This window comes from Didymella exigua (genome assembly GCF_010094145.1).
Source record: "Didymella exigua CBS 183.55 unplaced genomic scaffold M421scaffold_6, whole genome shotgun sequence".
In the NCBI taxonomy this organism is placed as follows: domain Eukaryota; kingdom Fungi; phylum Ascomycota; class Dothideomycetes; order Pleosporales; family Didymellaceae; genus Didymella; species Didymella exigua.
The window spans coordinates 541,971-553,934 of record NW_022984780.1 but is presented as its reverse complement, the minus strand read 5'-3'; the positions used below and the strand labels follow the sequence as shown (position 1 = coordinate 553,934).

At 51.1% G+C, this 11,964-nt stretch overlaps 5 protein-coding genes across 5 annotated transcripts; 3 read left to right on the top strand and 2 right to left on the bottom strand.

Annotated features, from left to right (window-relative positions):
* Positions 1–406: 406 nt before the first annotated feature.
* On the bottom strand, positions 407–1,316 carry M421DRAFT_417901 (uncharacterized protein). Its single transcript, XM_033591623.1, has 2 exons — positions 725–1,316; positions 407–669 (listed from the first exon to the last, which is right to left on the bottom strand). Exons 1-2 carry the CDS (start codon positions 924–926, stop codon positions 563–565), a joined length of 309 nt encoding a protein of 102 aa, XP_033451498.1. The 5' UTR covers positions 927–1,316; the 3' UTR covers positions 407–562.
* Positions 1,317–1,448: 132 nt separating this feature from the next.
* M421DRAFT_417900 (glycoside hydrolase family 16 protein) lies at positions 1,449–2,744 on the top strand. Its single transcript, XM_033591622.1, has one exon. It carries the CDS (start codon positions 1,519–1,521, stop codon positions 2,680–2,682), a length of 1,164 nt encoding a protein of 387 aa, XP_033451497.1. The 5' UTR covers positions 1,449–1,518; the 3' UTR covers positions 2,683–2,744.
* Positions 2,745–4,586: 1,842 nt separating this feature from the next.
* Positions 4,587–5,796, top strand: M421DRAFT_57095 (mitochondrial carrier; the record flags this gene model as incomplete). Its single annotated transcript, XM_033595467.1, has 3 exons — positions 4,587–4,823; positions 4,882–5,095; positions 5,147–5,796. The coding sequence occupies 3 exons, from the start codon at positions 4,587–4,589 to the stop codon at positions 5,794–5,796; spliced, it is 1,101 nt and encodes a 366-aa protein (XP_033451496.1).
* Positions 5,797–6,444: 648 nt separating this feature from the next.
* M421DRAFT_99131 (uncharacterized protein) lies at positions 6,445–7,963 on the top strand (the record flags this gene model as incomplete). The annotated part of the gene is made up of 7 exons (XM_033598707.1): positions 6,445–6,468; positions 6,562–6,659; positions 6,811–6,990; positions 7,112–7,306; positions 7,350–7,428; positions 7,483–7,635; positions 7,676–7,963. The coding sequence occupies 7 exons, from the start codon at positions 6,445–6,447 to the stop codon at positions 7,961–7,963; spliced, it is 1,017 nt and encodes a 338-aa protein (XP_033451495.1).
* Positions 7,964–8,263: 300 nt separating this feature from the next.
* M421DRAFT_2759 (phosphate transporter) lies at positions 8,264–10,222 on the bottom strand (the record flags this gene model as incomplete). The annotated part of the gene is made up of 5 exons (XM_033588850.1): positions 8,264–8,571; positions 8,625–8,753; positions 8,803–8,919; positions 8,971–9,830; positions 9,879–10,222. 5 exons carry the CDS (start codon positions 10,220–10,222, stop codon positions 8,264–8,266), a joined length of 1,758 nt encoding a protein of 585 aa, XP_033451494.1.
* Positions 10,223–11,964: the final 1,742 nt, after the last annotated feature.

Sequence of the window (11,964 nt, the reverse complement as noted above, 5' to 3'; positions counted from 1 at the left end):
GGGGTGTTCGACCTGCTGGGAGGGAGGTTATGGTGATCTTACCAACATGCTGCGTTTTATTTTGAATGCTCCTACCCGATTCAGAAGTGTGACCGCTGTGGAGATCCGTATCTTACTCAGCACAACTCGAATGCTCGTGATTGTGCTGTCTGTCACGGGACTCAAGCAGTCTTGGGGGTCCCGCCGTAAGTTGAGCTCAATAGAGAGCTATAGATATGAAGCTTGAGTGTTTGACGTGCAGGGCTTTTGTGCTGCATTTTTAACGGGCGACTGGTGGCATATGGGGCCTTCCGTATCTTGACCATATGGTCATCAGATCGATATTGGATTCAGATGGCAGGTGCGTAAGCGAGAAAGGATTGAGGAAGATTTGGCGAAGTTGGAAGGAGGCAAGGGTGTGGAAGATGAGGTTTGATATTGGCATAGCGTCGGGATCGCTGATGCGCTGATATCTATTGTCAGACATAGAAAGGGTATCATACAAATTCAGCCGAGTGCAAGTAAGAATATCTGTATCGCACAATCTGCTCAAGGGGTAATGCGCCAATCCATCGCGTCACCGCTAGTTGAGCTTCTTGTTGCCGACCTTGACAGTCTTGCCCTGGTTGCGCTGGTACTGAAGGAAGCCAAAGATGGCGACAGCGAGAACACCGAGCATGAGGACGTTGCCTGTCTAGCATTAGCGTTGGATCATCGTGAGTATGTGAATGTCGTGACGGCTTACCGAGCACGAAGCCAACGATACCTCCAGCAAGGTCGAAAAGTCCCCGGAAAAAGTTCATCAACAGCTCGAAGATCTCGGAGACGAATTTGAGCGCGAAAGAGGCCGTCGTCTGGACGAGTTCACCGGCTGTGGTAAAGAATGACCAGACCAGCTCCACCAAGGAGGTAAAGACGTCGGAGAGTGACTTGACGATGGAAGTCATTGTGGTAGTGAACCGTAGGTAGATTAGAGCAGGTTGACTGCAGTTTTGAGCTGAGATGTCAAGTGAATCAGTCGCGGGCTGCGTGCTAATGTAAGTGTTGCGTGGTGAAAGTGCTAGCGCTGTTGTTATGTATTCGCAAACGGCGAAGGTAGGCGCAGCTTTATGTGAAGGGAAATGACGCTGCAACTACGTGCGATGCAAATAGGTGTTACGAATCGCGTAGGATTCTTGTTTCTACGAGTACCTTGTCGTCGATCATGGACACGTTTGAACGACCTGAGGCGTGTCTGGAGGTGGCTGGTTGGCTGTAAGGATGAATGCTGCACTTTGCTGATTGGCGCAATGACGTAGCACACGGCACACAGGTCTTGTTCAACAACGAGAAGCGAGATTGAACCAAAACTTCCCATCGTTCAGGAAGCAAAATCGTTGTCCACCGATCTTGTGTCTGTCACAGTGAGGAAAAGAGCGTGATGATGTGCCTTCTGTAGGGCTGGCTTAGTCATGGCTGTGGCTTGGCGTTTGTGGCTGAGAAAAGCAGGTTGCTACGTCATTTTCATTAATTTACATTCCACAACATCAACTAACAGCCATGTCTTCTTTTGACAAGCTTTTCGCAAAGGGCAAAGCCAAGGTGAAGGAGCTTCAGGCTCAGCATCTTGGAGGGCAGTCGCAGCATCAGCAAGGCTACCCGAGCCAACAGCCGCAACAAGGCTATCCGCAACAGCCGCAGCAGGGCTTTAACCCGCAACAACAGTACTCACAGTCGCAATATTCAGGAGCTCAGTATCCACCGCAAGGACAATACGGGCAGCCTCAACAGCAGTATCAGCAGCCTCCGCAGCAATGGGGGCCGCCACCACCTCAGCAGCAGGGCTTCGCACCGCCTATCCCACAGAATAAGCCGCATTCACCGGCGCCGCCAATCCCCCAGAACCGTCCAACCTCAGCGCAGCCTCCGCCTCCCCAGAACATACCACCTCCATACAGTGAGCGGGTGTACTGGAAGCCTTCATTCGATGCCGCTACGCCGGTATCGCAGAACTTTAGGCATGAGCTTGGTGATCATGGCTGGGGCAACGACGAGAAGCAGAACTACACTGACTCACCTGCGAATTCCTTCCACCATGACAACCGTCTTGTCGTGCGCGGACTGGTCCAGAATGGCACCTATACTTCTGCGCGCTTGACGTCTCACCAGACATTGTCCAGACCGCGAGGCTACATTGAAGCCACCACCCTCCCACCGAGCGCACCAGGCATCTGGCCTGCCTACTGGATGCTGCCATGCGAGCCTTTCAATTGGCCTGGCGACGGCGAGGTCGACATTATGGAGAACTGGAATGACGAGAAGACAAACCACTCGTGTCTACACTGGGGACATTACAACGGCGATGACGCGCAGAAGCACAGAGTAGTACAGACACCGCTGCCAGACCTCACGACGAGACCACACACGTACGGCTTTGCCTGGCTTGAAGAGGAAGGCATACCAGAATGGCGCGGAAGACTCATCTGGTACATCGATGGCAGGCCAGTCATGAAAGGCAACATCCCTGCGGGTTCGCGACGGATGGAGGACTACAGAATTTTGATAAATATTGCAATGGGTGGAACTTGCAACAAGGGCAAGCTGCCGAATGATGGTTACTACGACCTTGTCGTCAGCGACTTGAAGATGTGCGAGGAGCCGGTCGGTGGATGGCAAGCTTTCGAACAAGCGTGGAGTGCCACACCAGAGGGTAAAGTTATGTAGACCCCCGGTCGTGCCAAGCATGACCGGTGCGTTGCCGTCAATTGAAAATGTTTCCCTGCCGATGAAAGCCGAGAGGCCTTGCAAGTCACATCTTTTTCGCGTGCTGTATATGGCCACACAGGAGCTATTCAAGACGTACTGTTGTCTAGATTGCGTAGCGATCACGCCGTGGGAGCAAACGACATGGGTTGAGGTATGTCGAGATCCGCGTTGTTTGGCCCCGAGATACAGACTGGCCTTTGGCAGAGCGTAGTGGATCACAGACCGAAAGAGGTCTCATGGCCCACAGGACAAGAAACGCGGCCTGAAGCTTGGACATGACGACCTGACGCTGTCATCATTTATCTAGTCTTACCATAATGTCTACGCACGCCGAGCAGTCCCTGCTGCTGGCATGGCATTTGGTCCCTTGTGCCGCATACTGGCGCGCTGCATGTCCGAAGAGAGACACGGGGTTCCGACCACGGAGTGTTTGCCATAATCTCTCTCTCAATGATGGCCCTCACTTGGAATGTCCTCGGGCAAGAGATTCGGTCGCTCGAGTCGGGAGGGTTCGAACAGGAGGTAAGAGAAGAGCTGGATTACCTGTTATCGTTGCCAAAGTCGCAGTCTCGGTTATGGAACTAGCCAATGTGAATAACATGGCGATCAAGGACAGAGATTAACGCGGTCACAAAGACTGAGCGGTGGTATGCTCTGACATTTGGTTTCAACGCTCTGGTATTGAGCTCATATTATCGCGGAGACTTGCCCGATCGGCGATTACTGTCATGCTCTGACTGTGGCCGGTCCGCAAGACTCCGACCGCTGAAGGTTTCCCGTCAGGTCCTTCGAAAGCCAAAGACGGAGCGATCATCGCCATACAAGTGAATCTGCCGCTAAGTTTTGAGACTCTGGTGGGGTATCACCGAAGGGCAAAGACAGTGACTAGTATTCTTCATTGGCTTGTCGCAAATTCCCTTTTCGCATCAGCGTAGATCTGATCCATCGTGAACGCCGTTTATGATACATGTAAGCATGGAGTCTCAGTGTATGCTCGGTATAAGTCTTCAGCTGTTCTCGAGCAAGTAATAGCACGAGACGTCTTGGCTTGACACAAGGCTCAGGATCTGCAACAGACTCAGTTGGTCGCAAGAATGGTGGTCCCACTATACCTGGCAAGATCGCCTTCCCGGTACCATGCGCATACCGCTCGCTGTTCAAGAAGCCCGATGGCCATACGAATGGGAGACAGAGCTTGAGGCTGCCTGGTCGATGATCGATCGTCCAAGTGTTGGCTCTCTCGCAGCGTTCATCATGTCGCCTATCCTCTCCGCAGGTAGTATCTTCTAGGCATGGGAGGCGTGTTACGAGTCTCACCTCCTGTCACTGTCTCGGCTGATGTGATCGAGGAAGGACCGCGCGTACTCAATGAAGCTTTTGAGCACGTGCTGAAAAGTCATATGGCGAAACTAGAAGTGATCTTGCCGTCTATGGACTGAACTATATTATCTCAAACATCTTGAATATAGTATTCTCCCACGCTCTAGATATTTTCCATGGCATGATGGGAACTTCTTCGCAGTTACAAACGAGAAGAGTTTTTGGACGAGCCGCATCACTACTTAGTAGTGTAAATAGGTACGGTACTCCATATACGCGTAATCATTGAGCAACACGTCAACAGAACGTCAGCGTGTCTTTTAATCAGTCGTCCATTGACTGCATCCAAAATGCTACGAGAAATGGTGCCCGAGGTGATTGGAGAGTTGCGACAGGGAAATGCCCCGAAGTCGCAAAGGGAAGGATTCCGCGTTATCGCTTGCAATCACGTCATTGCATGATTGGTCAGCGTAATCGAAACAACATCCTCTTCCGCGGCGTTGATGTTCAATGGCCATCAACAACATCGATAGCAAAGCGAGATGGCTTCACATCGCGATATAGAGAATGGCTCAACGCTAGGCGAACGCGAGCCTCTGCTCGCTTCTCCACGAGACGCAGGAGGCGCATCCGCGCCACCCGAGGATGACACGGTGGCGGAACCTCAATCGGAAGCTTCGAAACGAAGGGAGTATGGATGGAGAGGTTTCTGCATAGTAGTGGCTATCTTGGTTGTTGCAGTCTTCGTAAAGGGTTGGATCGAATCTGATGATGTCGACGTGAGTGCTCCTTCCAAGACATAGGCCTACCAGCCGTTTTACTGATAAAATATCATAGTTCGATCTCAAGGGAGCCTTGAAACGAGCTTTGGGAGGGGGCTTGAGTGGTGCAGCTGCCATGGTGTTGCAGGTCTTGCTATTGATGCCTATCCGGACCATCATGAACTATCAGTACCGCCACGGTACATCATTGACTACTGCAACGAAAACGCTCTACCAAGACGGCGGATACGGCAGGTACTACGCGGGTATGGGAGCAGCACTGTTTCAAGGTATGTATGAGTAATTCTGCGCTGCGTCTGTCCAAGCTTATCAACGTTCAGGTCCCATCGCACGATTTGGAGACACAGCAGCCAACGCCGGTATACTGGCGCTCTTGCAATCGAATGGATACTTGGCCGGCCTACCATCACCCATCAAGACTATATTTGCGTCTTTGTGTGCCGCTGGCTTCAGAATGATTCTTACACCGATCGATACCCTGAAGACTACCCTTCAAGCCGAAGGGTCCCGTGGAACAACCCTGCTTCGTCAGCGCATCAAGGCCAATGGCATTGGAAGCCTCTGGTGGGGCGCGTTTGCGACAGCTGCTGCAACATTTGTTGGTCATTATCCTTGGTTTGCTACATACAACTTCCTTTCTGATACCATTACGGAGCCACCAAGGAGCAACATCGTCCCGTGGCTTCTGAGGGCCGCGTTCATCGGCTTCTGTGCTTCGATCGTGTCAGACACAATTTCGAACTCTTTGCGCGTAGTCAAGACGTATCGACAGGTGCACGAAGCGCAAGTGTCATACACTGAAGCTGCGAGGCGCATCATCCGTCAGGACGGAAGACGAGGCCTTTTTGGGCGTGGACTGAAGACGAGGATCATCGCCAATGGCCTGCAAGGCATTCTTTTCTCCATTTTGTGGAAATTGTTCCTCAAGATCTGGGAAGATAAGACAGGTGACAGCAAACACGCGCATTAAGCCAGTGTAACTCGTTTCCGAGCGTTAAAGCGACATCACACAGCAGCATAGGCCTTGTTCGGTGTCACAAACAGGCGAGTAGTTGTTGCAGATATGAAGGACATCCCTCCAAGACTAGACTTCCCGGAGGTCCCGCCTCGTGGTTGGTTGGTATTGATCAACGTCGGTAGGGCGGTCTATATAAAGGTAAAACTAGTACAGAGCCGCCACAAAACCTCCTAGGGGGCACAAGGATGCGTCTAGTAGCAGGCTTGTAGTGCTTCAACGCTGCTAGGAAAGATATTTTGTGCTTAATTAGCTACCTTGATAGGCATTTAGTTGTATCCCCTGCGTCTAGGTGCCGAGGGGACAGTAGTTTTCTATAGCATAGGCTATTAAGTCAGCAGAGTAATATCCCCAGAGTGTTTCCCAGTTCCCGCAGGCCCTAGAAGATGTGTAGATGAGTGTTGTGTAGGGGCAAGAGGGGAGAGAGGAGAGAACGGGGGGGGGAGGTTTCGTGTCGCAGGGAAGCGCGTCGGAGGCCCCCTGTCCGAGGGAAATCACTGGAAGGATCGCGTTCTGCAAGAATCGTTAAAGCTCAATCTAATACCGGTCCTGTTCAGCTCATTCAGGACCACAGTCACAATCAATTGACGAGCATCTGCAAACATGTGGTGGGGGGCGTCTACTCTGGTACTGCTTGCAAGTAGTTTACTCCCCTCAGCTATTGTGTCACCTTTACAGGCCATTATCTCGCCGAACGTGTTCCCAAATACTGACAAATAGCCTCTCGCCACTGTCGGCAAAGCACTCCAGCAACGGCTCCCCGACGCTGACCTACAAGCCATCATAGCTCGGATATCACGAGCCAATATTGAGGCGATGTCCAATAACTTGTTTCTCTCGGCATCAGGCATACACAGTCCAGCAAGACTGACCCCAACCGTGGTATTGGAGCAGCGCGTTCTGGCTCACCGAGCAGTTCGAAGCCGCCGCTGCAACCAGTAACGGCTCGATGAGCGTTCCATAAAATAGCTTCATCAAGTATACTGGCGATAACGAGCGCATTCTCTTCTCTGTCAAGATCACAGCAGTGGTTGCAACTCTGATAGGAAACAAATATCCAGAACGACGGTACGCTGTTGTTGGACACTATGACTCGCGGAACAGCAATCCTGTGGACTGCGAGGGCGCTGCACCCGGAGCCGTCGACGAGTAAGTGCGAGAAGTGCGCTTTCTACAATCACAAATAATTATTCACCAACATGGCCAAGTGCATCTGGTGTAGCGGTATCCCTGAGACTAGCTCGAATCTTCGCAGTTTACAAGCCGAAAGCCTCTATCGCGTTTACTGCTTTCCTTTTACGGGCGAAGAGCAAGGCCTCTTGGGTGCCGAGAACCTCGGCCAGACCTACAAGAACAGTCCGACCAGCGTCGCCGCCATGATAAACCTTGATATGATCGGCAATTTGAAAGCCGAAGGTGGCATGACTGATTCCTACAAAATTCGTCTGTTCTGTCTGGGCACACCGTTGACCGAGAACTCCACAAAAGTCACCTCGCCTCGGTATTAGCGGCGAAAATCACAGCCCCTCCAGCAATTTGGGACGCCACATCTATAAAGTAGCATCCATCGCATTTACTCAGATGACTGTCTGTCTCATCTACCGCCTTGATCGCTACAGCCAGGGCGGCGATCATTGAAAGTTCCTTGAAGCTGGTTTTAATGGTGTTTGGTTTGTACAGGCGAACGAGGACTATACGCAACAGAACCAGGACATTCACATTCAGTATGGTAAGCAGTACGGTGATCTTGTCGAGTTTCTGGACTTCGAATACAATACACGCGCGGCAAAGGTCGTAGAAAGCACGATGTACAGACTGGCAAACGCTCCTGGAGAACCAACAAAAACGTGGTATCAATGTCACAGCGAGTGAAAACTACATCCAGGTCCGTTGGACGAATCCAAAGGGCCTGAAGCCTGATTGTTATGAGATCGTCTACAAGGAGACCATCGAGCCACATTGGACGACCGTGATCGAGGTCGGTGATATGAACTGGTATAATCTAACAAGTGCAACAATCCACAAAGACAACGAGGTCTTTGAAGTAATAAGGGTAGGAAACGGCAGATACAGAAGTCCTACCGTGCCTCCATTCCCGTTTGTGCGGTCAAGGAATTACTAATATCCTGAGGTCTCTTCAAGCGCCGTAGGACTAGCCACATAAGCTTTCCTCGACATAGTTCAATATTTGCGCGACCGAAAGCTCAGTTTTCGGTTAGCTTTCCACTCGACAGCAGAGGCTGCTAGCCTTAGACATCGCTGATGACACACTGGGAAATCGTGAGACGACCGTGCATAATTGCTGCAAAGACAATGATCATTACTGATTCTGCTGGCCGCAACTCGCAGTCTACGGTTGCGGGTGCATTCGAAATACCATTATACAGGCTAACAAAGCCATATTACCAGTATGTGGAGCACTTTAGAAGTGCGGTGTGTTCAACGCCATCGCCATCAGCAGACCTGAAATCATACCGGCGCTTGGCAGGGTAATGATCCAAGAAGAGAATATGAAAGCAACCTGCTTCCAGTTTACAGCTCGAACATCGAAGTTGCAAAGCGCGACACCGATTGTCGCACCAGTCAGACATTGTGTGGTCGAGACTGGCAATGCGAGTCTCGAAGCGAGAAGCACAGTGATGGCAGCGCCAAGTTCCATCGAAAAGCCTCGTGTGGGCGACACTTGCGTGATCTTGTTGCCGAGCGAGCGCATGACGTGGTATCCATAAACTGTGACAATCTGATCAGCGAAGGTTTGGATCATGTCAAAGGCAAATACGTACACCAGAATCCCAAACCAAGAAGCAGGCCAGCAACGATCAGGATCCAGATCGGGGTATCAGCACGGGCTATAACCTCTCCGGTTGTGTACGTGTTGTAACTCGCTACCCAGGGTCCGACCGCATTCGCAACTGTGGCGAAGTCAGTAATCATGACAAATCTCAAGAACGGATTACATACCGTCGTTGGAGCCGTGAGCGATACTCATCATCATCGCGGATGCAACTTGTGCATAAGTCCACAGGTGCTCCACGCGGTTGTCATAGACAATGGCACGAGCATGTACAGCTCCAAGGTCTAGGTCAAGAGGTCAGTGATTTGTTTCGAGTATTAATGAAGCAGACTTACTCTTATGCGTAACGACATCACGGCTGACACCTTGTAAAAGTAGATACTTCGTCCAGTTTGCGATCTTCTGAGGCGAGTAAAACGGTAGATCACGAACAGGGTGCAACCAGCGCTCCTCTGGCTCAGGCTTCGTGGGGATGACATGGGCGACAATATCTCCACGAGGGTTGGGCACGGAAAGAGCACGTGGAGCGGCGTCTTGAGAGGAGTTGTTCGCGTCGACCGATGTTGACAATCCCTTATCATCTGCGTCCGGAGATTTGTTGTGAATAGTTTCTTCCGGAGCAGACTCTTTGGCCGATGCCTTCTCCAAGTCCTTGCTCGGGGTCTCTACAGAGGATTTGGCGTAGTAGTCTGTGACGACCTCGGTACCCTTTCCAGGCCAGAAGATCGGGGGGTCGTCGCGGAAGAGAAGAGGTCCGAGAGGGATGTGCCATGGTCGCATTCGAGCATCGTTCATGATCAGGCGGCGATGGAAATAAGGAATGAAAAAGGCGTAAGAGAAAACCAAGATGCCAACGAAAACCCCGAGAATGATGCCTATACTCTTGCCAGGACCCATATCCTCAAACGACTCTCCGCCAGGAATCTCGTCGATGATAAACAGTGTCAGGACCCCAGCTGTAAAGGCGAGGTACCACGGAATGAGTCGCATGCCCCACTTCATAGGGTTTGCCCTATCCAATACAGCAAATTTGATGGTCAAGAACAAAGCAGCTGCAATTCCGGCGGAAACGAGAGGAGCAATTGCCCAGGAGGCTGCGATCTGGCTGAGACTACCAGTAGACCAGGCCCACTTGAGCGGCGTCTGGGCTGCAATACCAGCGCCAGCAAGCGCACCGACAACTGTTTGTGTAGTGCTGTACCACGTCAGATAACATTCATCCGCTGCCTAAAGTAGGACCTACCTGACAGGCATGCCGTAAAAGGTAGCAATAGTGAGGAATGTTGCACTGCCAACTTCGGCGCATCCCATGACTAGCATGAAGGTTGGAGGTACCGGCTGAAACTTAGTGAGGCCGAAGACACCGCTCTTGATGGTTGATGTGACTCGGGCACCTAAGGCAACGGCACCGAGGAATTCAGTGACACAGGCAAGAAGACCAGCTTGCCACATTTTCAGCGTCCGTGCGGCCACGGAGGTGGCATAAGAGTTGGCGACATCATTGGCACCGTTTGAGGCTGATGAAAAGACAAAGGCGATTGTGGTGATCGCAAGGATCCAGTTGTATTTCGCCAAAGCTGGAGCCATGGTAGAGGGAGAGACCGCTGTAAAGGCTGTGGTTCAGAGCCGCTGTACTGGCTGCACTGGGCTTTTAAAGAACCTCGAGTGAAGCTGCACTTGGCAGCGGCTCCAGACGCAAGACTTTTGGTCGTGAAAAGTGGGAACTGTGTTCGTAGGAGTAGGTATCTGCGGCATATGTAGGTGCCCTGCATTTGCCATCTCCACATTGGTCTCGTAGCCCAGTAGCCTCTATGGAGAGCCCCCACGCACTCCAGAACTCATCTTTACTGCTCAAAAGCACCCAATTGCTCCTCAGAGATGCCTTGAAGGAAGTCTTGGCAGAGCAGAAGAGCGTCATTTGAGGCGTAAAGTGATGTCAAAAATCGTAGCATGGCGTCCGCTTTCATGGATTTGCTAACAGCGCAACGGCTTTGTCGTCTTACTGTGTCGCGTGCGAGTGGGGCACAACGTTGAACCTTCAACGAAGGAGGAGTCGAGATTGAAGAACGTGGACAGAACGGCCACGATCAAAGTCTGAAAGTGATTCCGCTTATCCGTCAGCCAAGCGCTTGGCATCGGAGCGGGACTCGCCTGCAAGGATTTCCTTTTACAGTGTGTTGTCATGTGGGTGATCCTTTGAGGCGAAAATGTTATCTTGATTAAAGATTTTCGTTAAGTTAGCGTCCTCTGTTCAAGCGCATTATCAAATCAAATGCTAGCCGGGACACTCACCGAACCCTTGCTGCGCCTTGACTGTTCAGAGCTAGCACATTCTACTTATAACCAACAACTGTACTCGAACACCCTAGACTCGTTCATATTACTACGCTTATGCTTCCTCATGGAAACGCTGTCTTTGACGAAATTGGCAAGGTCAAAATCTTCCATACTAAAGTCGTCAGCACCTATGCCGACTCTTATTATATTGCAAGCGCGCGACGTACTGATCTATTGCTAAATCCGGACGTTTTTATAGTAACATCAGAGATGTTGAATTTCGAGGCACTGCAGTTCGCCAGACCGGTGCCATCTTGAGTGCAGCACTCATTGACGACGATCAAGGGATCATCACTCGTAGAGAAGAATGGCCTGCAGCCTAGTTTCACCAACGCTGCCGCTCAGAGGCTTTTGATGCTGCTCTTCCTCCCCATTCTTGATTCGGGCGGCGAGCTGATTGCCGTAAACTGTTACGCAACAACATGTTTTCGAAAATCTCGAAGCAATCAAAATACTGTCCAATCATTAATGATGTTGTGTGCTCTTCTAGTGTGACCACGTGGCTCAGATCACATGATATTCTATTGTAGCAGGCATTGCCCGGTGGACAAGTTTGTTGCGGTGCAAGTCGGTCCGACAGGCCTCGATCGTCACCTCCGTTGACTACCTTGGACTAGCACGTCTCAGGGCATGTATATATGGTCGCCTCCTAGCTAGCAAGCAACTCAGCGCAGTTTTCCATCGATATACAGCGGCTACGTTTGCCGCAACAAAGTTCACTTACCTGAGAGCTGAGAGCTTGAACAACAGAACACAACACAACACGACAACAGATAGCAATACACTCGTTGATCACAGTCTCCGACCGACACTGCTCACGCAGTTACATCTAGTGTAGTTGCTCTGACCCTTGACGAGAAGTCAGACCACATCTGACCATTCCTATTGAACGTTCCACAGTTGCCATTTTCAACGTGTAATTGCTTGTCACTGAGTACGAAGGCAGTTGCCTGGTTCTGAAAAGCTGCATGTGGGTAGCTGTTCTGATCGCT